The sequence below is a fragment of the Nilaparvata lugens genome, chromosome 7 (genome assembly GCF_014356525.2).
Source record: "Nilaparvata lugens isolate BPH chromosome 7, ASM1435652v1, whole genome shotgun sequence".
Taxonomy (NCBI): Eukaryota; Metazoa; Arthropoda; class Insecta; order Hemiptera; family Delphacidae; genus Nilaparvata; species Nilaparvata lugens.
In genome coordinates this window covers 59,042,305-59,066,372 of record NC_052510.1, presented here as the reverse complement: position 1 = coordinate 59,066,372, position 24,068 = coordinate 59,042,305, and the positions used below count along the sequence as shown (strand labels likewise).

Genomic DNA, 24,068 nt, shown 5'->3' with positions numbered 1-24,068 from the left:
GTAAACTTGTAAACTTCAAAACAGTCTTCTTCCAGATGGGAGTCACTGAGATATTGCAATTATTCAAATGCTAATGAATAATTATTATTAAACGAAAATCCAAAAGCAGAAGTAGCAGAAGTTTTCGGGATTCAATTTGGATTTTCGTATAATAATAATTATTAGTCTTCCTCCACTTTCGATTATGAAGAACTGTGCTCAGACTAGTCTACAAGACTTGCACTCCTGTAGATATGATTTGGTACCATTTTTCACAGTCAACACGGGTGATTTGTAAGTTATTTTTTGTCATATTCATTCTATTTCAGCTGTTTTACATCCATGAAATCAAGCCGGTAAACAGCTGATTGTAGAACAAATAAACATATGATTCTCCTTTCAGCATACTATACTGTAATACAATCATATGTTTTCTTCACAGTCGAGTATGTTTCTTAGTTTCGAACTAGGAACAGCGAAACTGGTACAAAAACCGCCTCCTAGCGCTCCAGGTGGAAGTTTTGTCAACTACAATCAAGAAATTCCTGACTCGAAACTTGTGAACTAGGTTATGTTCAAAGAATGCATGTAGTAATGTCAGCACGAGCAGGTAATGTTTTTTCTTTATCAGTTATTCTTTTCCAGATTATTATGACAAAAAATAGTGTAAGCTACTTGGACGTGAATGTCTTTCGCAGGTGAGAATGAAATTCTAGAAACATCATTCTCGCCTGCAAAAGGGCCCTTCCCGTCCTTGTGACTTAAGATACTATATTTGGTTTGTAGTACGGTATAGCAGTAGTGTGAGTTAGTGCCTTAGTAATATAACTCGGCTAACGCCTCGACTAGAAACATCATTCTCACCTGCAAAAGGCCCTTTCCCGTCCTTGTGACTTAAGATACTATACTCCATTTCCTATACTCTTGTAATTAACATTTTCCCCTTGATTACATGCATTCTGCATCAAAATTGAATGGATGTTTTCCACAATCTATGCATATCTGAATGTAGCTGAAATCTTATTATTATGAATATCGTTAATTGTAGCTCACACTATTTTTTGTCATAATAATCTGGAAAAGAATAACTGATAAAGAAAAAACATTACCTGCTCGTGCTGAAATTACTACATGCTAATATCTGGAAGTAGCTCCAGCTTCACAGTACATTTATGAGCATTCTTTACATTAAAAGGAGCATAAATACAAACATAAGCAACATAAATACAACTCTATCAAGAACCTTAGTTTCTATACATAATTATTTGAATATTTATTGTACAAAATACTACAATCATAATACAATTATGACATTGAAGGAAAAAATAGACTGAGCCTGTACTATTTCTCTCCAAAAATTTCGATAAAAATTTACTGTTTTCCAAAGTTTGAGGTTATGATATCACACACTGCTTCGTCACTCTATTTTTCATCCAGGAATAATGATTTGAAGATTATGAATTTTGAAGGTTGACATAATACTTCGACCTTCCGGTAGTTGCACCCTACTCAATCACACGAGCAGTCGCGTGTTGTATTGTGTACAACATTCAATTGTCCAAGTGCTATGTAACCTACTCTATTTATTGTCAAAACATATTAATTAATTTTATTTTTGGATTATTTTACGCCTATGAACATTTGGATGATTACCATTTCATAGCCCAATAAGGTACATCAAGCAAAGCCATCAATTCTGTGTTATTGGTTCGTTTACAGTCCTTGTATACAGTCTTTCCCTATGTCTTTTCCTTATGTTCAGTGCGACTTATGTATTGTCGCGATTAAATGGCACCTAAAGACTGAACCATTGCTCGGTTGATACTGCAACTCAGTGGAGTGATGGGGAGAAAGTTTTGGGATGCATATGTGACTCATTCACTGACACCACCTCATTCAATATTTTTGTGCAGCAAAAAAGACTGACACTTTTGTACTTTTTACAACAGCGCGACTGCTGGAAGGTTAAATGAATTACAGAATGTATCACAATAAATGAAAAACTTTAGAAATATTGCACTTATTTGAAAAATTTGAATACAAAATCACAAATTTACACATTATTATTATAATTTATTTTTCTAACCATAGATTCTATGAACCGCAACATTTTTTGTGTTTCTCTTCCACCAGAATAGTAACTAGAGCTCCTAAGTCATGGTGATTATGAGCACCGGGATGTCCAGTGAAAATAAAGCATCATTATAAGCTTCACAGAGTACAACCACTGTTTGCAATTTCAGCCGACAGCTGAACCACAGATTTTAATTTACGATGATGGGAGGCATCACATCGTTACTGATAATTGCTCATACTATTCAGAGGCGATACCATAAATAATAAAAGTAGCACTTAATAGGTGGTAATGCATGTAGCTAGAACTATAGGCTACTTCTGTGGCGCAGTGCGCGCGTCTATAACTTATATGGTGGCCGTATAAATGCAGTCTTGCAGCGAAAAATGCATCCAGGCCAAATAGTTTTGTTCTAGTTGTGGTAGTCAGTCAAGTCCGCTAAGTGCAAAGTCCTTAACCGACCTTCCAGTGCGACTTGAAGTCATTAAAATCACCGTAAACCTCCTCGGTGAGAATGTCGTCCTTCTACCTCGGACTATATTGTTACACTCATAATAGCTCTTCACAGACTTTGCACCTATTATTACTGGGCAACATTATTTATCCCTTAAAAGGTAGGGTACAAAGTAACCATACTCAACAGCATTGCTCAATCAGAGTATAGAATAATATTCAATAATGGCTGGCTGCTGGTGCAACAGCACTGATCTATAAACGCTTCAGGCCTCTTAACACCGGACAGATGAAACATAAATTTCGTATTTTAATTCCAGATCTGCTGCGTGAGGCACTAACTTACGGCAGTGTGGAGTCCGCCTTTGAATAGATTCTCGGTAGCTTCAATGCATGTACTGAGTATGTTTCCTGGGGTAGTTGTTCAGGATAAAAGTATTGGGATGATATTGATTTGGGTAGCTGAAAATGATTTTACATGAGCTTCAATGTGAATGAAATGTGTTAATACTAGCGTAAATAGTTATTCATTTCATTGACAATTACAAATCATAATTACAATATATAATATGATTGGGAGAAGACAACAGACACAGCCCAATACTGTCTTCTCCCAAATTTTAAAAAATAAAAGTTCCAAACAAAAATCTGGTGTAGCGCACTCACACAACTTTCCTTGCCGTTATGAAAACTGATCACATGACGCTAGTGTTCCCGCGCATCTAAAGTCTACTATTCAAAGATTTGAGCCAGCTGGTGACAGGGCAATAATGCTGGAGACACACATGAGGTCTGCTATATCTTCATGTCTTATAATGTCTTATAATTGAAACACTAATCATCAAGAACAATTGAAATACTACCTCATCTCGTTACTCACGCACAAGTCAAGGATTGTGTGAGCATCAACCTCAGTACAAAAACCTCTTCCAACACAAGATTAATTTGGAAGATTGAAACTCCAAAGTGTCATAAGATCTCATTTTCATTTCTTGGGAAATAATTTGCAATTGAATAATCACATTTTCTCGAATTTAAAGCTTATTTTCAATTTTAGGTGAAAATGTTACTGAGCATTAATTGTAGAGATTTTCATGCTCAATCTACTCCACTTGATTTTTTTTTGTTTCAATTGTATCTGAAGCCTGATAATTGGGAATCTATCTGCATTGATGGGGCGGAGCTCATGAAATTTTTACAGATATGGGACTTGTAGCAGTTGATAGAGCTTATCGATGACTATTTTAGGTATGAATTTGATCAAAATCGTTGGAGCCGTTTCCGAGAAAATCACGAAAAACCCTGTTTTTGACGACATTTTCGCCATTTTAGCCGCTATCTTGAATTGCATTTGATCGAAATTGTTCGTGTCGGATCCTTATAGTGAAAAGACCTTAAGTTCAAAATTTCAAGTCATTCCGTTAATTGGGAGATGAGATATCGTGTACACAGACGCACATACACACACACACACACACACACACTCACACACACACATACAGACCAATACCCAAAAACCAGTTTTTTGGACTCAGGGGACCTTGAAAAACGTATAGAAATTTAGAAATTGGGGTACCTCAATTTTTTTCGGAAAGCAATACTTTCCTTACCTATGGTAATAGGGCAAGGAAAGTAAAAATAATGAGGTTATAATTTCACTTTTCACTTCAAAAAGTCCAATTTTGATGAGTACATCATTGCGAAAATGAATAAATAAAGGAAATAAAAAATATGGAGGCACTCGAAGTGATGTTATAGGATAAATTGATTGATTGAGTACTTTTTTTATGTAGATTACAATATATACTGGCTTATACACTTATATACAATAGCTTACAATACAGCAAAATTATAGATGAATTTACATAATATAGACTAAGAAAATAATTATTGAACTGTATATGATATGAAAAAGCAATTTGTAATATAATAACTATGGTCAATTAAGACCTCAACCAAAGAGAACAACTTAAAAGATTGTTTTATTCTATGCCTCAACTGACAACGGATTTGGATAGGAGGGAGCTACTTGGGAACTGTGAGTGCATACAGAATGCTAATACAGTATAAGTAATGCAGTTTTGAATGTAGCATTACTTGCAGCAAGTATATAATATGACTGTATATAATATGGACGTTTTCAGATACTTTTAGATAAAATTTTTCACTTTTTTTATGAATTCTGTATCAAAATCTGATGTATATTTCTTATTTTATTTTTGCATTTTGTATTAGTTTTCTTTCATTTTTTACTTATAATCTTTGAAGTGTAATATTCATTTTGACTAAGTTTATTTATCTTCTGTTACTCATTTTCTTCCTGTAATTGGGCACCCGCCGAAAAACCGTTGGGTTTGGCAGGACCCTCAACTGTTTGTATTATGAATAAAAAATTTTGATTTGAAAATACTTTTTGAATAAATTTCTCCCTATGAGTGTCCTGAGGCAGCTATATTTTGCACTTGTCGATTCAAAAATCAGCTACGGTATAAATTGTTGAGGCTCCACTTACATTAGTCACTTGAAGCCCTTAATAACTATACAAAAATCCATAGCTCGTGCCATCAAGAAGGTGGGTAGATAAGAACATTCTTTCTCTATCTTTCAGATTGTCAGATGCTTGCCTCTCAGATATATCTTTGTTTTCAAGGTATTGTATATGTTTCATGTTATGTCTGGAAACTGTGATCATGCGTTTTTCAGAGATGTTCCTAGTTATCAAACTGGGAGAGTCACATCTGATTTACTGAGACTTAATAAATCGTATACCACTTCTTTCCAGAAATCGTTTGTACTTCTCGGCCCTAAGTTTTTCAACAATATTCCTCTTGAAATTAAGAGAACACAAAATCGACTTGTTTTTAAAACGAAAGTTCTTGGATGGCTTAGAGATCTTATGCCTGTCTATCTAGAGACCTTATTCAATGTGGTTTCATAATTAAAATACTCTATAATAAGAAAACAAAGATATTGTCAAATTTCACTGAAAATTTATTAAAAACTTTAAAACAGAACCATGGTTTCACGTAGTTAACCAACGCATCATCAGCTGTACTGAGGAATGAGGATACAGAAACATTCTGAACTTTAAAACAGAACCATGGTTTCACGTAGTTAACCAACGCATCATCAGCTGTACTGAGGAATGAGGATACAGAAACATTCTGAAGAATGTTTCTGTATCCTCATTCCTCAGTACAGCTGATGATGCGTTGGTTAACTACGTAAAACCATGGTTCTGTTTTAAAGTTTTTAATAAATTTTCAGTGAAATTTGACAATATCTTTGTTTTCTTATTAGAAATCTCTCCATAATAAGAAAACAAAGATATTGTCAAATTTCACTGAAAATTTATTAAAAACTTTAAAACAGAACCATGGTTTTACGTAGTTAACCAACGCATCATCAGCTGTACTGAGGAATGAGGATACAGAAACATTCTTCAGAATGTTTCTGTATCCTCATTCCTCAGTACAGCTGATGATGCGTTGGTTAACTACGTGAAACCATGGTTCTGTTTTAAAGTTCAGAATGTTTCTGTATCCTCATTCCTCAGTACAGCTGATGATGCGTTGGTGAAACCATGGTTCTGTTTTAAAGTTTTTAATAAATTTTCAGTGAAATTTGACAATATCTTTGTTTTCTTATTATAGAGTATTTTAATTATGAAACCACATTGAATAAGGTCTCTAGATAGACAGGCATAAGATCTCTAAGCCATCCAAGAACTTTCGTTTTAAAAACAAGTCGATTTTGTGTTCTCTTAATTTCAAGAGGAATATTGTTGAAAAACTTAGGGCCGAGAAGTACAAACGATTTCTGGAAAGAAGTGGTATACGATTTATTAAGTCTCAGTAAATCAGATGTGACTCTCCTAGTTTGATAACTAGGAACATCTCTGAAAAACGCATGATCACAGTTTCCAGACATAACATGAAACATATACAATACCTTGAAACAAAGATATATCTGAGAGGCAAGCATCTGACAATCTGAAAGATAGAGAAAGAATGTTCTTATCTACCCACCTTCTTGATGGCACGAGCTATGGATTTTTGTATAGTTATTAAGGGCTTCAAGTGACTAATGTAAGTGGAGCCTCAACAATTTATACCGTAGCTGATTTTTGAATCGACAAGTGCAAAATATAGCTGCCTCAGGACACTCATAGGGAGAAATTTATTCAAAAAGTATTTTCAAATCAAAATTTTTTATTCATAATACAAACAGTTGAGGGTCCTGCCAAACCCAACGGTTTTTCGGCGGGTGCCCAATTACAGGAAGAAAATGAGTAACAGAAGATAAATAAACTTAGTCAAAATGAATATTACACTTCAAAGATTATAAGTAAAAAATGAAAGAAAACTAATACAAAATGCAAAAATAAAATAAGAAATATACATCAGATTTTGATACAGAATTCATAAAAAAAGTGAAAAATTTTATCTAAAAGTATCTGAAAACGTCCATATTATATACAGTCATATTATATACTTGCTGCAAGTAATGCTACATTCAAAACTGCATTACTTATACTGTATTAGCATTCTGTATGCACTCACAGTTCCCAAGTAGCTCCCTCCTATCCAAATCCGTTGTCAGTTGAGGCATAGAATAAAACAATCTTTTAAGTTGTTCTCTTTGGTTGAGGTCTTGATTGAATACAACAAAAAAAATCGGGTATATCAATTTTTGAGAAAGTATTCAATTTACTAAAAATTACCAAAATAACTTTCAGTTGAGTTATTTTTGGTAAATTGAATAACTTTCTCAAAAATTAACCCCTTCACTCCTGGTGGTCATAATTATGACCATCATCTTTTCATAAAGATATAGAGCTAACCAGCTGTTAAATTCCGTTTGCTAAGCATTGGTCACAATTCTGTACATCTATTGAATGACTGGGCAAAGATTGCAATGCCATCTGTTGAGTCTAGAAGTAACTACAGACATTGCATTCCAAAATGGACGACCCAACTACAAACAGAGCAGGTAAGCCTACTTTTACAAGTTGATTTTATTATAATTCTAATCATATTTTTACTCATCTGAAGTGTTCAATCATGAGAAAAACATATGAATTATGGATATGTATGATTACTTTCATCGCAGATGTGATAACAGTTTGTTGTATCCCAAATAAACATTGATGGTCATAATTATGACCAATCCGAACTAACAGTTGACTGAAGGCAATTCAACATAACCTTGAATTTTCAATGTATCAAGACGTATACTATTATTTTAGATATATTCTAATACTGGGAAATAATGAATTGGGCCATTGTACAATGTATAATAATAGGCCTACATTGTGCTTCAAAAAGCACATTACTTCTCTCAATTGTCTCTTTGGCAGGTAATAATTTTATTATTCTCCTACAGACTAGATACCGTACCCACTAATGTGTCATATAAAAACATTGGATAACTCGATTGTTATTCAAATTATTTCTGTAATTCAGTGTCTGAATTATTGGAAATTGGATTTGTTCTATTTTTTAATTGTTCAGAGATCAGTTATTCATTCTAGAAAGGTGAAACCTAATAAATTATGTGTAGGTCTAGTCAATGTTGATTTGAATCATTCTCTATACTCTTGATGATGGGATCAATAATATTTTCAGATCCTTCAATGAGAATTTCACAAACTAAGTACTCCTGTACTATATATTTTATATAATTTGAACTTTTTTCTGTAATTTCAGATAAATCTTTCAATGTAGAAAGGGATGCAGCAACACTCCTAGATCTGATTGAGAATGGGAATCTCTCAGAAATTGAAGACATCAGTGATGATGATGATACAGACATCATCCTACCCAATGTGACAAGCGCTGCTGAGAGGGTCGGTGCTGAAGTTATTCGACATAACCAAGAACAACAACTTGAAGAAGAGACGTTTTTGGAGGAAGAAGAAATACCTATCAACTATGATCACTTCACAACTCCAAGAGAGAGGGTGAAATGGAGACGAAAGAAATTCACACAGCCACCAATGGAGCCATTTGAGATTCCAGTGAAGGATGATCCAGTTCTCAGAAGTCCTGTTGAGTACTTTAAAAATTATTTTACAGATGAACTTTTTGAAGAATTTGCAACATACACTAACATGTATGCACTGCAAAACAATGTGCAGGGCTTTAAGCCTACAAATTCTATTGAAATTAGAGCATTATTTGGACTCCATATTGCAATAGGAACATTGAAGTTTCCAAGAATAAACTTATTTTGGGATAGATTATTGGGGAATCAAGATATTTCTTGACACTATGTCTAGGGATAGATTCTATCAGCTGAGAACTAATTTGCATGTTGTAAATGTGTTGGACACTCCAACTAACTGTGAAGATAGAATTCATAAAGTTCGCCCTGTTTATGATCCCTTGAAAAAAAGATGTATTGGATTAGATTTAGATGAACTACTCTGTGTAGACGAACAAATAATCCCATTTCGCGGTAAATTGAATATAAAACAGTATACTAAGGGCAAACCAATGCCATGGGGGAGTCAAACTATTTGTTCTTTGTGGGAAGTCGGGTCAAGCCTTTGATTTTATAATTTATCAAGGGTCTAGGACAGGTCTCAATGAGGATAATTTGAAAAAATATGGGTTTGGTGCCTCTGTAGTTTTGCATCTTTCAAATAGGATAGCTGAACCTGGCCATAAGTTATTTTATGATAACTACTTTTCCTCTTTTCATTTGCTCCAACTGTTGAAAGCAAGGAAAATTTATGCTGCTGGAACTGTTAGAGTTAATAGGTTTTGCAATCCACCCCTCTATAATTACAAAGAAATGAAAAAAAAAGAGAGAGGTGCAATTGATGAGCTTGTCACAATTGAGGAGGATATAGTCATGGTGAAATGGCTTGATAATCGCTGTGTTACCCTAGCATCAAACTTTGTAGGTTCAAGCACCATTGATGAGTGTAAGAGGTGGGATAGCTCCAAGAAAATCTATGTCCAAGTTCCTCGACCAGAGATAGTAAAATTGTATAATAATGGGATGGGAGGGGTTGATCTCTTAGATCAATTGATATCTTTGTATAGGATATACATACGTTCAAAAAAGTGGACATTACGCATGATATTCCATGCAGTAGATTTTGCTTTGTCAAATTCATGGATAGAATATAAAAAAGACTGTGAGCAGCTTGAAATACCCCAAAAAAAGGTTCTTGATCTGATGCATTTCAGAATGCATGTAGCTGAATCCCTGGTCAAAGCTGGAAACCCAGCACCAAGATCAAAACGTGGCAGGCCAAGTTCTGATCCACCACCATTTGAATCGACCAGAAAACCAAGACAAAATGAGGAAGTACGACCCATTGTTGAGGTTCAGAAAGACTTGGTGGACCACATGCCATTTTTAGATAATGAAGTAGCTGGGAAACGTTGCAAGAATGGTATTTGTCAAAAGAGAACCCATTTCTATTGTGACAAATGCAATGTTCATTTATGCATAAAGAAAGAACGAAGTTGTTTTGCTCAATTCCATAGGAAATGAGAGAGACTATCATTTCAAATAATATAGTATGAAAGTAGTATATAAGATTTCATATATATCAAATGATCATCCATCTCAACCTCCTTTTTATTATTAGTTCATCTGATATTTCCAATTAGAATTTTATCAAGTATGCTGACATTATTTTAGTGAGGTTGGGTGCTGGGCTAGGTGCAAACGTCTTTCTGTAGTGTCATGTAGCCTCATAAAATAGAAAATATTCTTTATAAATATCAACAGCATTATTATATTCAATTATACATTGTATTTTGTTTACTGTATCCTCATACTTTGTTTATTATCATAGTTAGGTATATCTGTCCTATCATGTTCACTTGACAAAAATTTTGGCCTAATATTTCCAACCAATATATTTCAAATGGTAAATTTTTCTTTTTTATAATATTATTGTCATTCTGTTGATATTTAAATTCTTGACAATGTACCAGATTAAATTGTACATCATATTGGTTTGTAATCTTATGAGAATGTCAATTATAATGTTTGTACTATCATTGATACTGCTGTTCTTATTGATGTCTCCCCTTGCCACTTGAGTAGAATTGGTCATAATTATGACCATGCTGGATTTCAATTAAAAATAATGAAAAATAGCAAGAAATGGTTTATATAGATATCTAATGATATTTTGAGTAATTTAGAGTGAGAAAATATTTTTTTCCAAAATTCACATTAATTCAGGAGTGAAGGGGTATTTCCGATATTTAAAATTCAGGCGCTCATAATTCAAAAAAGTAATGATCGGAAAAAAATGTTTCCTAAGAAAACTTTTATTTTGATAGCTTGATGATATTGTCACGTTATTCTTTATATTTAAATAACGATTAGCCTCCTGCTTGGCATCAGTCGGTAAAGCATGAGATTTGATATAATTAGGTCGTGGTTTTCTAATAGTATTCAGTCTTAAAAAATCTTGATAGGCCTAGATATGGGCTTCTCCTATAACTCTTGTAATTCAATAAATAATAAATATATATAAAAATGATACCTATACTATAGTGTTGAGGAATAAAAAATAAATTGCACACCATGAACGTTCATACATATATTAAACAAATAATGCAAAAAAAATAGATTGAGGCAAAAAAATATATAAAGAGCGATAAAAAAAAAATATAATATAAAAATAGAACAATAATTGAAATCAGTAAAATATCACAGGCTAAATTTTATACTCTAGATTTATGGCACGAAGCATTACCATGTGCCTTTATCTTAAAATCATATGCATTCTTTTGCATGTAGTTGCGATATGCGCTTGCTAATACTTGTCGACTTGGACAATTCAATTAAAAATATGTGCTTTAAGATCAGCTTGATAAATTAGCCACTAATAATCCAAATATATATATATTAAAATCTCTAGTGCTTAGTAGATTTCTTTGTATCGAATATATATTTTTATCTCAGGGTGCAAGATTCGGCACCTGACGGAATAAGTAGAGCCATTCATCTAGTGAATTAGAGCTATAATAAATTATCGCAAATTGTATTGCAAAAAATTAAATATCATATGCATAGATTTTGTACTTCTTTGATTTAATAGAAATTTAGTCCTCTTATGGTGGCATTTGGCTGGCGAGTGCTGGTTCTTCTTTTTCAAGTTTTACAGATCCTCTTTCCGACTTTCAAATTAGCATAAAATTTAAATATCTTAGTCCTCCGCCATTTAGGTTCAAATAGATCTTACAAAAAAAAAAATGCCAAAATATTGCTTAGATTGTATGATTAATAATTTCTTTGCATTCGAGCCATATCGATAACATAGACTATACAAAGTTTTAACACAAAATCTAGTACATTTATATAAATATATAGAAATATTTTTGAATTGGCCTACAGTTGCCGCCTATTAACTGCCGTTTTACTATTGGTGCATGCAAATTTTATTCGGTATTCATGCGCCTGGTACTCTTATTTCCTGAATACATTAAATTATTTTTATTTGGTTTTTTATTTATGCTCTTTACATGCTAGTTAATATTCTATACATTAATATTAATTCCATGCTACCTAATAATTAGCCACGTGGACAGGTGTTTTTTCACATTGCACACCATCTGATTGCAATAAAGCTCTGCCAAGGGGTTTTGGTCAGATTCTACGTTCCTCGGTTTGATCGATCTCTAGGTCACCGATCCGTGAATACATGTACATAACCTCAATCTTCAAATATTTTATATAATAATCTATTTATGAGCAATAAACTTCCTTCAAATCCTTTTTAGGTTCTTGTACCATTTAGCCAGAACAAGCTGATGCTATCTAATCTTAGTTATTATCTATTTGGCGATATTAGCCAGTTACTTTATTTTCAGACCTATTACTGTTTCTGTTAGGGCTTTTTATCTGCCCAGATTTAATATTTTACACGCGCCCCTGGTTTGAATTCAAAATATTTGAGAATCACAATGTTTTTAATGAAACCCACCCTTCAATACATCGATATACACTATACTTTATTTATAAATTATACTCTCATACTTCTATCACAGTTCGCAGACATATTTGCTGCATCTCCTTTATACCTTTATCAAATACAATAACAAATTCTCCTCCTCAATACACATAAAATATCATAAATATAAACTTCTAAACGCACTCCTCCTGACAACACTTAAAACATAGTAATTTTTTAATTCGCCGCTTGCAGGGCCGCCAACTTAACTACACACATTTCATGATTCTCACAAATGATTCCTTTTAGACAATAATTTCGATTCGCAAAACTTCTGGGCTTATATCTTATAGTATTCCTTAGGTCTTAATATAAATAATTTTCTATACATCAGGTACAATACTTTTCTTTTGCTAATGGCTCTTTGGTTTTTTGGTAGCTTGTATTCACTTTAGGTTTTTTTCAGGTAACAAACGTGGCATAATTAAAAGTAATAAATATAAAACATATAAATAAATATACCGACATTAATAAATATAATAAATAACAATAATAAATAACAATTTTGGGGTAACCATACTTTTTCATAATCATATGTTTGCAGGTATTACATATTTGATTCAGGTGGCCTTGCCCAGCTGGTCACTGGTTCTACATAATTTGCTGTCGAATTTCATAATTATTAACCTAACTGCTGCATTTTTTTCTCTTTAAAGGTAATTTACAAATTTTAAATATACTATCCCCGCTTGTGTCCTTTTTTAGTGGATGTAGCTAATTTAATTACACATTTAAAATTTATTCTTTTTCTTATTGCAGGCTTCTAACGGCTGGAAGGAATTAAAACATTGGATTGTTGCCACGCGGTCCTATACCAAGATTAAATTTATTAAGGAAGGTTAGTAATCGGTTTGATAATAATGTTTTCCTTGATTTCTTATCATATTTATTTCAAATTCTGTGATATTTCATGTAGAATTGTTGTGATTTACTTGCATCTTCTTGCATTCTGTTTGTAGATTGTTGCTGTAGGCCGTTCGGTTATCTGCTATCCGTTGGTGAGGCTGTCCTAATTGATAACTTATCCTTCATAAATTTAAAGCCCTTGTATCTGGTATACTCCTTTAAACAATTCCTTGTTTCATTAATGGTAGTTTCTTTTAATCCATTCTTTTCCCAATTATCCTTTAGTCTTAATGCGTCCTGCCTTTCATGCTCATTTAATATTCTTGATTTCAGTTTGTCATAAATCATTATGCCCACAACAATAAACATTTTTGTAATATTAAAATTACAATCATCAATAGTACAATCATCAACAATACAATATTTTTCGTCCTATCCACAACACAGTCTTTTATCCATATCACAGCCATAACCAACATTACACACAATATCAAAACATTTATTATCTTTTTAATAGCATAATCTCTAATCACATAGCCAGGTACTTCCATTTTATTTATATTATTTTTTAATTCTTCCAATCTTCTCAAACACCGTTTATCCTTAATTAATCTCCACAAGTAGTCCACTTTTATGTTGCCCATGCACGAATCAATCATAGTTTTCCTATCAGTTCCGTTTTTATTCCAACATGAATCCATAGTAGTTTCGTAAGCAGCTCCGGTTTTGTTCCAATTATTTGATTCCTTTTTTCGGTCACATCGCTGATCATGGCCTTTAAAGCGTATGTGCCGCGGATGCACGCCGTCGGTCCGCTCCTGTCTTCCACGGTGTCGGTCCGGTGTCCTCTTCGGGCGTTTGAACCGTGCATGCGGCTTCCATCAGCGCGCGCGGTTCCTCCGTTTCTTCCGCCTCCGGGCCTTGCGATGCATCTTCTTCTTCTCCCATATGCCGTCCTCTCCGTCCTGATGTCGGCCGTCCGGTGTCCTCGGGCGCCTCCGTCTCCGGGCCTTTCGGTGGGCGCTCCTCTTGTCCGGTAGTCCGTCCTCCCTGGTGTCATCTTCTTGGTCAAAAATTTTGGGGTCCTCTGTCTCCTTCGGTGGTGTCCATTGGTGCGGGTGCATGGATTCTGTGCGCGGGTGCATGGTGGCGGTCAAAACAGGTAGTATGGTGGCGGTCTCTGGATATGCGGGCTGCTCTTCCTGCGGTGATTGGACTTCGGTGGGAAACAGGATACTTAATATGGGTTGATGTTTGCGGGTTGTTTTAATTTCATGGTGGGCGGCGGTTTTTGATGGTAGGCTGTCTTGTATTGACTTCTGTTTTTCTAATATTTTCGGTTCTTCTAATAATGTTTTCGGTAAATCACTTCTGAATGTGGTGTATGACGTTGAAATATCCTGCTTTTCTTGGTTTGTTTCATTGGAGCTTGTAGGTGTTATATCGGGGGTATCATATAGTCCTGGTTTATTAGCTGTAGCTTTCTGTGTATCTGGTGGCGGGTTGTTGGGTGTTGGGTTCTGTGTTTTTTGGTGATTTGATCTGGACGCATGCTCTAATGTGTAGTTTGTGCTTACTTGTTGAGGTGGCGGTTTATAATTTCTGTTGTAATTGTTCTGTGTGTGATTATTATTTGAGTTTAATCGATCACGGCCATCATAGTGATTCCTACGGTTGCTCTGCTGGGCATAGTGGTTGGTTGTGCGATTTTGAAATTTTTCATTATTCCAGTTACCATTTTGCCTGTGCTCATAGCGGCGTTCAAATTGAGGGGCAGATCGGTAGCGATCATATGATACCGGTTCATAATTTTGGCTGTTATACTGATTAAATTTTGAGTTATGTTGATTTGGTGCGTATCTCTGGTCTGAACGGTGGTTTGATATTGCCATTGCAGACTGTATGCCATATAAATGATTTATCAGCTGCTTGCAATCAGTAATGGGTTGTGTGGCGAGTGCCATTCTAACTTGATACGGTAGCTTCTTTAAAATAATACTTGCTAATGCCGATTCGTTAATGGGCTCGCTCAATTGAGAATTTTTAAACTGTAGGGCAGTGACGAAAGTGGTACATGCACCGTCTAAGTTAGGGTTGAAATCGCATGATATAATGTCCGCTAGCACGTCCAACTGTTTACTTCTGCTCCAATACTGTTCCAGGAAGACAGCTACAAACTCATCCAATGATGTAAATTCATGGGCTCTACTCCGAAAGAACATCAGGGGTTCGCCAATCAATAAATAGTCAAACGAAGACGCCAAAAATTCCAAGAGGTAGGTGCAAGAGTTTGTACTAATTTTATCTGATCAATGAATGGTTGAGGTTGCAAATGGCGATCAGTATTATCAAATTTTCCTAGTCCTTGTAATATACTATGTACGTTGAGGTTGTCTGTTTGAATCCCTTGAGGTCGTTGTTGAATATGATTTTCTAATGCTGTTATTTTTTCCTGTGTTATCTGCCATTGACTATTATGTGTAATTTTATTTGCGTTTATTTCTTGATTTAATTGAGTCAGAGTGGATTTTTGAATTAGTAGAGTTCCGTTTAAAGCTTTACAGGTTTCAGTATTTTGATTGATGCTACCTTGCAGTTGGTTCATTTTTGTGGACATATTAATCTGTTTATTTTGTATTTCTTTAATACTGTTAATATTTTTGTCAACTGTAGTTGTTAATGTTTGATTGGCAACGGTAATTTGTTTGTGGATTTCTTGGTGGCAATCGGCCTTAATGTTATTGGTTATATCCTGAATGGGTGTAGTGATTTGTGTGGTTAGGTTATCTATCCTTTCATTGAGTTCACATGTAACCGTATCCAACCTTTCCGATAATCCTGCCGTAACTTTATCCTGACTTTCTTTTTGTAGGGTTATCATTGCTTTTAATTCTTCCCTATGATTCTCTACTTTAGTTTCAATATTATCCAACCGTTGTTCTACTGATTTTATAGCGCCTGCGGTCTCTTTCATGCCCTGTTCCACTGTTTGTTTATTTTCCTCTTTTACTGTAGCAATCTCTTTTTTAATCTCCTGCATCATATTATCCATTGTTTTTTGTAACATAATATTGAAAGTACTGCTAGTTTGTTCCATTATTACCTTTTGAAGCGGATCTAACTCTGTGATTGAAAATATACTTTGTTTGCTCAGGTGTGACTCGGCCTCCGGCGATGCGGGTTCTGCAGGCTGCTCCTCGCCCCCTTCAAAGTTGATCTCTACTATCCGTTGATTCAATGGTGTGTCAGCGGCGTCGATTCGAGTGGATGATAGAGGTTGCAGACCTGGTGGATCGAAGACTATCGACCCGACGCTTCCTGGTTCCCTTTCTCGTGGCGTATTGGCATCTACCGTGGTGGGGTTTGATGTGCTTGGAGTCGACAAAGTGGGATCTGTGCAACCGCCGTACATATATGAAACTTCAGAGTTTGCGGGAGTGTGATTCATTATGTCAAATATGATAAATGCTAATTAAACAGTGATAAGAATGATAAGCGAAAATGCTTAAAAAAGAGACACAAACCGGGACTTACAGTGAAACAGTGATGTGTAAAGTGTTTGGATACTCATACAACAAGGTATTTATACTTAAGTTTTTTATAATGCTCTAGCGCCCCCAATGTTTTGTTTTGATTTATTCTTGGCTAGTTCACAGGCTGTGACTTATTTTCCAACCGGCTTAAACACATAATATATTTTTGACTAGAAAGTAATAGCAGTTTAGGCTTGTAAAATATAATCTCTCTCTATAAACATATATTTTTTACAGTACTAATAATATAAAATTTTCTTTAAAACATATAATTTCTCTTATTTAAAGCTATTGATTCCCCAAAAAGTAATACAAATTTCCCTTCGCCAGTTTTCCTCACAACTCGTATAAGTTATCTATAATTTTCAATATGGTTATTGACTTAATTTCAAATAATTATTCAATGAGCTTGGCTCTCATCATCAGTCCCACGTTGGTACGGCATGTCTTTATGTCACGTTATTCTTTATATTTAAATAACGATTAGCCTCCTGCTTGGCATCAGTCGGTAAAGCATGAGATTTGATATAATTAGGTCGTGGTTTTCTAATAGTATTCAGTCTTAAAAAATCTTGATAGGCCTAGATATGGGCTTCTCCTATAACTCTTGTAATTCAATAAATAATAAATATATATAAAAATGATACTTATACTATAGTGTTGAGGAATAAAAAATAAATTGCACACCATGAACGTTCATACATATATTAAACAAATAATGCAAAAAAATAGATCGAGGCAAAAAATATATAAAGAGCGATAAAAAAAATATAATATAAAAATAGAACAATAATTGAAATCAGTAAAATATCACAGGCTAAATTTATATTCTAGATTTATGGCACGAATCATTACCATGTGCCTTTATCTTAAAATCATATGCATTCTTTTGCATGTAGCTGCGATATGCGCTTGCTAATACTTGTCGACTTGGACAATTCAATTAAAATATGTGCTTTAAGATCAGCTTGATAAATTAGCCACTAATAATCCAATATATATATATTAAAATCTCTAGTACTTAGTAGATTTCTTTGTATCGAATATATATTTTTATCTCAGGGTGCAAGATTCGGCACCTGACGGAATAGGTAGAGCCATTCATCTAGTGAATTAGAGCTATAATAAATTATCGCAAATTGTATTGCAAAAATTAAATATCATATGCATATGTTTTAATAGCCTAGATTTTGTACTTCTTTGATTTAATAGAAATTTCTGAAATATTGATCTATATTTTTCTTTCAATGAAATACCTTTAATACTAATTTTACTTGCGCAAGTATTACTCTTATTAATTTCTTATTTATAATAAAAACCCTTTCGGCGAGCTAGCTTTGATCATCAGATTAATTCGAAGCACTAGGGCGCCCATCACTAATTCAAATTTATCACTCACGTGTCGAAAATCTTCTTGTAAGCCGCCGATGTCGATCCAACTCCATGTGGTCCGGGAATATGGTAGCCGGAATCGTCTCCTCCAAGGGGTTATAAGTTTAATTAAAAATGAAAATGACTTCTGCTTCACAATAGCATCACGAAGTCTTTTAAGAAATTTAATAATTTACTTTAACTTTAACTTTTACAAAATCATTAGTAAGGTACTACGCTCTAAAATATTTGGGGTCCTCTTATGGTGGCATTTGGCTGGCGAGTGCTGGTTCTTCTTTTTCAAGTTTTACAGATCCTCTTTCCGACTTTCAAATTAGCATAAAATTTAAATATCTTAGTCCTCCGCCATTTAGGTTCAAATAGATCTTACAAAAAAAATGCCAAAATATTGCTTAGATTGTATGATTAATAATTTCTTTGCATTCGAGCCATATCGATAACATAGACTATACAAAGTTTTAACACAAAATCTAGTACATTTATATAAATATATAGAAATATTTTTGAATTGGCCTACAGTTGCCGCCTATTAACTGCCGTTTTACTATTGGTGCATGCAAATTTTATTCGGTATTCATGCGCCTGGTAACTCTTATTTCCTGAATACATTAAATTATTTTTATTTGGTTTTTTATTTATGCTCTTTACATGCTAGTTAATATTCTATACATTAATATTAATTCCATGCTACCTAATAATTAGCCACGTGGACAGGTGTTTTTTCACATTGCACACCATCTGATTGCAATAAAGCTCTGCCAAGGGGTTTTGGTCAGATTCTACGTTCCTCGGTTTGATCGATCTCTAGGTCACCGATCCGTGAATACATGTACATAACCTCAATCTTCAAATATTTTATATAATAATCTATTTATGAGCAATAAACTTCCTTCAAATCCTTTTTAGGTTCTTGTACCATTTAGCCAGAACAAGCTGATGCTATCTAATCTTAGTTATTATCTATTTGGCGATATTAGCCAGTTACTTTATTTTCAGACCTATTACTGTTTCTGTTAGGGCTTTTTATCTGCCCAGATTTAATATTTTACAATATTCAAATCGAAAAACTTTGAAAAATATCACCAGTAGTAAGTTTATTTTTAGCCTTTGCACAGCCTTTCCTAAAACATTGAAAAACCTTCCTTTTTTTAGAGATAACCGAAGTGTCTAAAAATCTCTAACTTTAGAGATTGCGAAGTGTCCCCGGTCTGAATCCAAAGCACATTTTGTCACTCTTGTGAAACTCACCTGTGTTCGTTCTTCTTTGGAATGCTTCAGGCTTACTGACACCGATTGCGAAATTGGGCTTCAATTGTCATATTCATATCAGGTGGTCGGCTCTAGTTATGAGCATTGCATAACATATGTGAGATTCACTTAACTTGTCAGCATTGTTTGTACGGGAGCCATTTACTAGCAGGTAACCCGTGCTCCGCAAGGGTCTGATCAAGGACTTGACGAACTGAAAACTGTACCTACTGACATCTTGAAGGATTTATAAAAGGCCTACAACCATTATCGGTAAATTAGAGATCTTTATGTGAAATTTCATGTTGAATTCGTTCAGAAATTCAGACTTGGTGATGCATCATTCGTGAATTTCCTATCCCCTACGTGTATAAGCATATCCAACTTTAATACAAGGCCCCGGCCTACGATATTGCAACGTCGCAGCGTAGGCCTAGAATCTGATACATGATTGGTGAAAAAGATCAGCTGGTATTTTCAAATAGTTATTTGTATATCTAGAGTGAAAAGTACGACTTTTTCTCCCTGTGGGAAAAAGTTTGAAGCCCGAGGCGAAGCCGAGGGCAACAATTTTCCCGAGGGAGAAAACGTATTTTTCGCTCGTGATGTACACAACAATTTTCCTCCATCTACATTTTTTTATAGAAACTGCAAATAATATCATTTTAATAACTCACGTATTGGTGACATGTTTCCTAACAACATAACCTAAAATCTGAAACCTAAAAACCGGTCGTCTGATTGACACTGCCGATTGTGCTATCTATCGGCAAAAGTTGTAACAATTATATCAAATGGGCGTCTAACAAAAATGGCTGACTCCAGATCACGCGGTTCAGATTTGAATTGCAGATCAAAAATATTTGTTGGCTGGTATTTTGAATAGAATAAAATATTTTTAAAATTGTATAAATTTTTATCGTCTACTAATATTAAGAATATAATATCATGCAAACATATATTTCATGAGTTGACTAAATTTCTGGTTGTGGTATTGAATTCAGTTGACTCAATGACGGACACCTCTATTATGCTTTCTCATCTGAGCTTAGACCTTCTAACCTATTACAATATAAGTTTTAAAATAGAGATGCTTCCCATGTTATTTAAATGGAGTCCCTCCCTAGGGAGTTTTTCTGTTTTTCACTACCGAGAGCGAAAAAGTGACACTTTAGTATTATGTTTCAGGGAGTAAAGTAAGTACTTTAGACAGTAGGTGGAGGAAAAATCTTTTTCACCAATCACGTATTCGATTCTAGGCCTACACTGCGACGTTGCAATATCGCAGGCCGGGGCCTTGTATTAGAGGTGACTATGGTATAAACCAATTTATCCCTCTATTATATTATAGATATACAGAGTGAGTCATAATATGTATGGGAACCCTTCAAAAAATTTGAGACTATTCTAGAAATAATACTGTAACTTCCAGGATGAGTTATTGGTCAAATACTCTACCTTTTGACTTACAACTGAATTTCAACCCCTCATAAGGAGGTGACTTAGGGGTTGTAGCATCAGATACTTGTGGATGAGAAAACTGTGTAAGGTCTACTGTTCACAGAACTACTATTATTAGTCGATTATTCTCGTACCGTCGAAGCCTGGATAAAAATATTATTCCATCAAAACTAATATAGGAGTATTGTTGGTCACATTATGTACTGCAATAATTCAATTGCAATCTGCAATCATGTATTACTAACCGTAAGGCTCGCTTCGCTCGCCATATCCGTCTAGCCAGGGGGCTCCGCCCCCTGGACCCCCGACTGGATCGTCCAAAAAAAAGATCAGCAGGCTCGCTTCGCTCGCCTGCATTTTTCATTTGAGCATTTTTATCATATGTTAGGACGATCAAGTCGGGGGTCCTGACTAAACGTCTGGCTAAACGGATATGGCGAGCGATGCGAGCCTGACGGCTAGTAATATAATATTCCCAGGAATAGCTCAGTGAAGTAGCAGCGCCCAATCAAATTCTCCGCGATAAATGCATTTCAATCTTCAACTTGGTGCCAACCTAACAAAGTCAACTAAACTTAATGCCAACCTGACAAAATTATTAATTTAGTTACCAGTTAACAACTGTTTCGAAGCGGTACTCTCTCTAGATTATAGTTCTACAATATATGTATTTCAACATAAATGGTATGGACATTTTTCAATTATAATTAAAAAATAAGAAGAATATACATGCTAAATACGAACTTTAAACCCTTAAAAACCTCCCTTAGACTTAAAATATTGCCAAAAGATTTCTTAGTGTGCCTCTAAAGGGCCGCTACCAAGGGCTGGTCATACCTACCAAATTTGAACGTTTTTGGTCCGGTAGATTTTTAGTTCTGCGAGTGAGTGAGTGAGTCAGTGAGTGAGTGAGTGCCATTTCGCTTTTATATAGATTTTCATCGGTCATAGCATGGGAAACAACAACTTATCAATCACAGACAATAAAAAACGGAAATCAGTTTTTGTGATGAATTCCTTATATCAACTCTGTTTTCTTGCTATCTCCTGAAAACATGCGACTGGCGTTTGTCAAGAGGAATCATGCGACAACTCATTATCGTCCAATTAATTTCGTCGACAGAAAAATGTGCGCGAAGGTGCGATAAAAGGGCAGAAAAAGGACAACAAATGTGCGATAAAATGGCCGAAGAAGGACAACAAAGGTGAGACTGATTTTGAGCAAAGATAACTGAGCAGTCGAGTAATCAGCGAGCAAAAAAAACACTTTCGCCAAGTGAGCAAGTCGTGACTTGGCTTGCTCCATATATGCAACCACTTTTCTCACTTGCTCCTACTCTAGACTGTGTCCACCCACACCTCTGCACTTCATATTCACTTTCTTCTTCTTCTTCTTCTTCTTCTTCTTCTTCTTCTTCTTCTTCTTATTCTTCATCTTCTTCTTCTTCTCCTAGCTCTTCATCTTCTTCTCCTTCATCATCTTCTTCTTCTTCTTCTTCTTCTTCTTCTTCTTCTTCTTCTTCTTCTTCTTCTTCTTCTTCTTCTTCTTCTTCTTTTCTTCTTCTTCTTCTTCTTCTTCTTCTTCTTCTTCTTCTCTTCTTCTTCTTCTTCTTCTTCTTCTTCTTCTTCTTCATCATCATCTACTAATTCTTTCACTTCCATCCTTCCCCTTTTCATATATTTCTCTTGGCTTCTTCTATTTTGAGAGAAGTTAAAATTTTTTGAATGTATCTTCTTCTTCTTCTTCTTCTCCTTCTCATTCTTCTTCTTCTCCATCTTCTCCATCGAGTTTTTAATCTTCTTCGTTATTTCTTCCTTCACCTACTCTTTCTTCTCCTTCGACTTGCTATTCTCCTCCTTATCCGCATTTTCATTTTCCTCCTCCTCTGTCTTCTTTTCTTCTTCTTCTTTTTCTTCTCCATTACTTTTCCCTCCTTCTTCCTATGATTCCTATTTCTTCCTGATACCATTCCTCTCATTCTTATCGTTTTCTTCTCCTCCTCTTTCTTTTTCTCCTCCGCTTCCTTTATTTTAATTTTCACTTCCCTCCAACTCCTTTTCTTCTTCTCTTCTGCCTTCTTTTCTTTTCCCTCTCCTCTGCTATTCTTCTCGTCCTTCTCCACCTCCACCGTATTCTTCTTCGTTGCTCTCTTCTCCTCATCATCTTCTTCTTCTTCTCCTTCACCTTCTTCTCCTCCACATTTTCTTAGTATCCTTCTCCTTCACCTTCTTCTCCTCCACATTCTCTTAGTATCCCACTTCTTCTTCCTCTTCAGCAACTTGATTTCCTTCTTCTTCTTCTTCATCTTCTCTACCACCTTCTTATCGTAGTGAACCATAGAGTACACGATCTGACCCCACACATTCAACACCAGACTAAAACACCTCCAGCCTGCTAACACATAATGCTTATTGCTACACTATAGCCACCCACTATAACCTTAAGCACACACACTGACTTACTGACTTGATTTTTCCCCACTATAAGTTCAAGCACACACTGACTTGCTAACTTGATTTTATTCTCAAGGATGTTTTATAGCTATACTATATACTCTCCTTGATTTTCTCTACACTATGAGCCATAGCATACACTGACTTACCAACTTGATTTTTTTCTCAGTATAAGCCAAAGCAGACACACTGCCTTACTGACTTGATTTTTTCAGCCACCGTCATCAGAAGCCTGATAGACTGGGTCAGTGAACGCTGGAAGCTTATTATTGGAATCAGACACACAAGTACGATAAAATCTACACGGTAAGTCGTTCGATTGCCGTTTATCAAGCAGGTGCTTGATAATGCTTTCCAGTATTTGCCATTATCAGTGTTGAAACAGCATGTAGTTCAGAGGTGGTCTTACAACAGTCACACCTTTCATCATTCTGTCAAAAATGGGAGTTGAAATATCATGAGTTTGGTGATGTATTATAGTCACCAATTTTTTTCTATAACTGCTCAAACCTGTTAAATTATTTATATTGGCGGAGTTACAATTACCAACTTTTTAGGTTAAGATCTGACCTTTTGGCGAGCTGAGTACCATCAGCAGATTGGCGAGCGTAAAGAAACTCTTGTGCGCATGCGCGGATGA

At 35.0% G+C, this 24,068-nt stretch overlaps 1 protein-coding gene across 1 annotated transcript; it reads left to right on the top strand.

Moving 5' to 3' along the window:
• Positions 1–7,450: 7,450 nt before the first annotated feature.
• On the top strand, positions 7,451–8,774 carry LOC120352235. The gene is made up of 2 exons (XM_039431990.1): positions 7,451–7,498; positions 8,215–8,774. The coding sequence occupies exons 1-2, from the start codon at positions 7,471–7,473 to the stop codon at positions 8,772–8,774; spliced, it is 588 nt and encodes a 195-aa protein (XP_039287924.1). The 5' UTR covers positions 7,451–7,470.
• Positions 8,775–24,068: the final 15,294 nt, after the last annotated feature.

What these genes read in the sequence shown, in the direction of transcription:
- LOC120352235 (XM_039431990.1), top strand. Translation starts at nt 7,471, where the DNA reads ATGGACGACCCAACTACAAACAGAGCAG. An exon ending in CCCAACTACAAACAGAGCAG is followed by an intron (nt 7,499 to 8,214) that starts GTAAGCCTACTT and finishes CTGTAATTTCAG; the next exon opens with ATAAATCTTTCAATGTAGAA.